General features: G+C 33.1%; 1 protein-coding gene across 1 annotated transcript; it reads right to left on the reverse strand.

Annotated features, from left to right (window-relative positions):
- Positions 1-894: 894 nt before the first annotated feature.
- LOC124893822 lies at positions 895-1,005 on the reverse strand (the record flags this gene model as incomplete). Its single annotated transcript, XM_047404669.1, is given in 1 exon segment — positions 895-1,005. A coding segment is annotated over 1 exon segment (111 nt), but the record flags the coding sequence as incomplete, so codon positions are not given.
- Between the last annotated feature and the right edge of the window lie 1,940 nt (positions 1,006-2,945).

The raw sequence follows: 2,945 nt of genomic DNA on the forward strand, positions 1-2,945 counted from the left end.
TTTGTATTTAAATTAAATAATTAATTTATAAAAAATCGACCACATGTGGTTGATTTTATTTACATTAATTAATTAATTTATAAAAAAATCAACCACATGTGGTCGTTTTTGTATTTAAATTAAATAGTTAATTCATAAAAATCGACCACATATGGTTGGTTTTATTTAAATTATTTAATTAATTTATTAAAAAATCGAACACATGTGGTCACTTTTTTAAAAATAATGTATTTTAATATTTTATTCAATAAAATATTTTGTAATTAATTATAGTAAACCGACCACTAAAAAATTGTCAAAAAAAGCGATCACATGTGGTTGGTTTTCTAGATATTTTTTTTTTGAAAATCGACTACATGTGGTTGATTTTCTGAAAATCTTTTTAAAAATTGACCACTTGTGGTCAGTTTTCGGAAAATCTTTTATAAAATCCGACCACATGTGGTCGATTTTTGTAAAATTTTTTAGAAAACTGATCACATATGGTCGGTTTTTCTGGTAATTTTTTTTTAAAATAGCTTATAGCTATGCTACATTCCATCAACTAGCATAACAATGCAAACAACCTGCATAACAACACAGACATTTAAAATCAAGTTATTTTCAAAATTTATCAAGGTTCCAAATCAAAACTACAAAACATACAGAAGTCTAAAAATTACAACTCATCATCCTCTTCGTCATCCGCATCCTCAGCTTCACACACAAGATCTGATTCCTCATCTGTGGTGTAATAATCATCCAGTGGGCCTAGACCTTTTGCAACTTGAACTGCATCACTAGGACAAGAAGGAAGAATCCCTACAGATCGACTAAAAGAGTTGATCTGCTCCTACATCATTCTGATTTGTGATGCTGATTCCTCCTCCGTCTGCTTCACCCTCTCAGTCTGTGCAGCAAGCTCTTTAGTGAGTTGAGAAACTGTATTTTTTAGTAAATCAATGGTTTCTTTATCAGCTGGTGAGGGATAGGATGTATCACCGGACGAAGATCCTGAACTATCTCCTAGATGCCATGACCAGATAATCTTGGAGGTTGACCATCATGTTCAGTTCTATTCTTTCTGAATACATTCCTGGGTCTCCTAAACTCATGATTAGGTGGCAAGAAACAACGATGACAATCAAACCATGAATTTTTCTTGCCATGTCTCAATGTGAAATATTTTATTTTTTCCATGTAGTATGGACAAGCCAACTTTCCAGCTATCATCCACCCAAACAACATTCCATAAGCAGAAAAATTATTAATAGTCCACATTAGATATGCACGCAGATTAAAATTCTATTTAAGTGAAATATCCCAAGTTTCAACTCCTTCATGCCATAAAATTTGAAGTTCATCAATCAAAGGTTGCAAGTAGACATCTATTCTGCTCTTTGAATTACGCGTGCTAGGAACAACACAATTCAGAAATATATATGGACTAGTCATCAACATTTCAGAAGGAAGATTATACAGGGGGATAAATACACCAACATAAATATGATGCAACACCAACAAAATAAGGTGAGAAACCATCCGTACACAATCCCAAATGAATATTTCATGGCTCAGCTACAAAATCTGGATAAGTTATATCAAAATACTTCTAAGCCTTTCCATCTGATAGATGACACATAACACCAGTGGGCCTTTTATTTTCACTGTGCCATCTCATTTGAGGAGCTGAGTTGTTTGAAGCATACAACCTCTTCAACCTTGGTATTAGAGGTAAGAATGCATCGCCTTAATAACAATTTTATTTCCACGACAACCACGCTTATATCGATGGTGTTGACAAAACTTACAGGACTCTAGGTTAGCATCTTCCTTAAAGTATAACATGCAACCATTTTCACAACAATCAATTCTAACCGAGGAGAGGCCTAACTTTGACACCATTCCTTTTGCCTTATAGAAAAAATCAGGAACCTCTAAAGCGGGTTCAACTAACTCTTTAATAAGGTCTATCATTGAGTCCATTCCCCTTTAGCAATATTCCAATAAGATTTAATACTTAATAATCTAACAATAACAGACAAACGAGAGTGCGAACACCCATAAAAAAAATGATGACAAGCAACATGCAATTGTTCATAAAAATGGCCCGCTTCTCTATTGGGAATTTGTTCGACATTTTTCCTAAAGTCGTCTCCGTGTTGCATCCCAAAAGCATCATGCACCATTTTTGTCATCCTAGTATCTTGATAGTTATTATGCCCTGCAGACCTACTACTTTCACAAACAACAAATTTATTTTGCTCAACATCACTATGAATAGTACGCAATCTTAAAAAGTCCTCGTGAAAACCTTTTTTATAAAAATGATCCTTCGCAACTTATTCTTTTAAAATACTTGTACCATCACATTTAACACAAGGACAACGAATCGCTCGAAAATATGACCATACATCAAGTGTCTTGGCATGTTCAATAAATCGATTGACACCTTCAACAAATTTTACCCTAAGACCCATTCTATTATCATTATTCCATTGATATATCCAACTATAATTAGGTTCCATCTACACAATCAATCACATTCAAGTAATTAGTTTAAGTCAATAAGGTTCACATTTCAAGTAGCTAAATTCAAAACAAAGTCACATTCAATAAAAAAATTCACTTTTCAAGTACCTACACTTCAAAAATTTCAAGTCACTAAGTCACCTCCCAAGTTATCAAGCTTAAAAAAATTCAAAATGAAAAAATTCACATTTCAAGTACCTACACTTTAGCATTTTCAAGTCGTTAAGTCACCTCCCAAGTTACCAAACTAAACTACATTCAAAATAATAATTCACATTTCAAGTACCTACACTTAATCAATTTCAAGTCACTAAGTCACCTCCCAAGTTACCAAACTAAACTACATTTAAAATGAAAAATTCACATTTCAAGTACCTACACTTCAGCATTTTCAAGTCACTAAGTCACCTCCCAAGTTACCAAACTAAACTACA

This window comes from Capsicum annuum, unplaced genomic scaffold (assembly GCF_002878395.1).
Source record: "Capsicum annuum cultivar UCD-10X-F1 unplaced genomic scaffold, UCD10Xv1.1 ctg65797, whole genome shotgun sequence".
Lineage (NCBI taxonomy): Eukaryota > Viridiplantae > Streptophyta > Magnoliopsida > Solanales > Solanaceae > Capsicum > Capsicum annuum.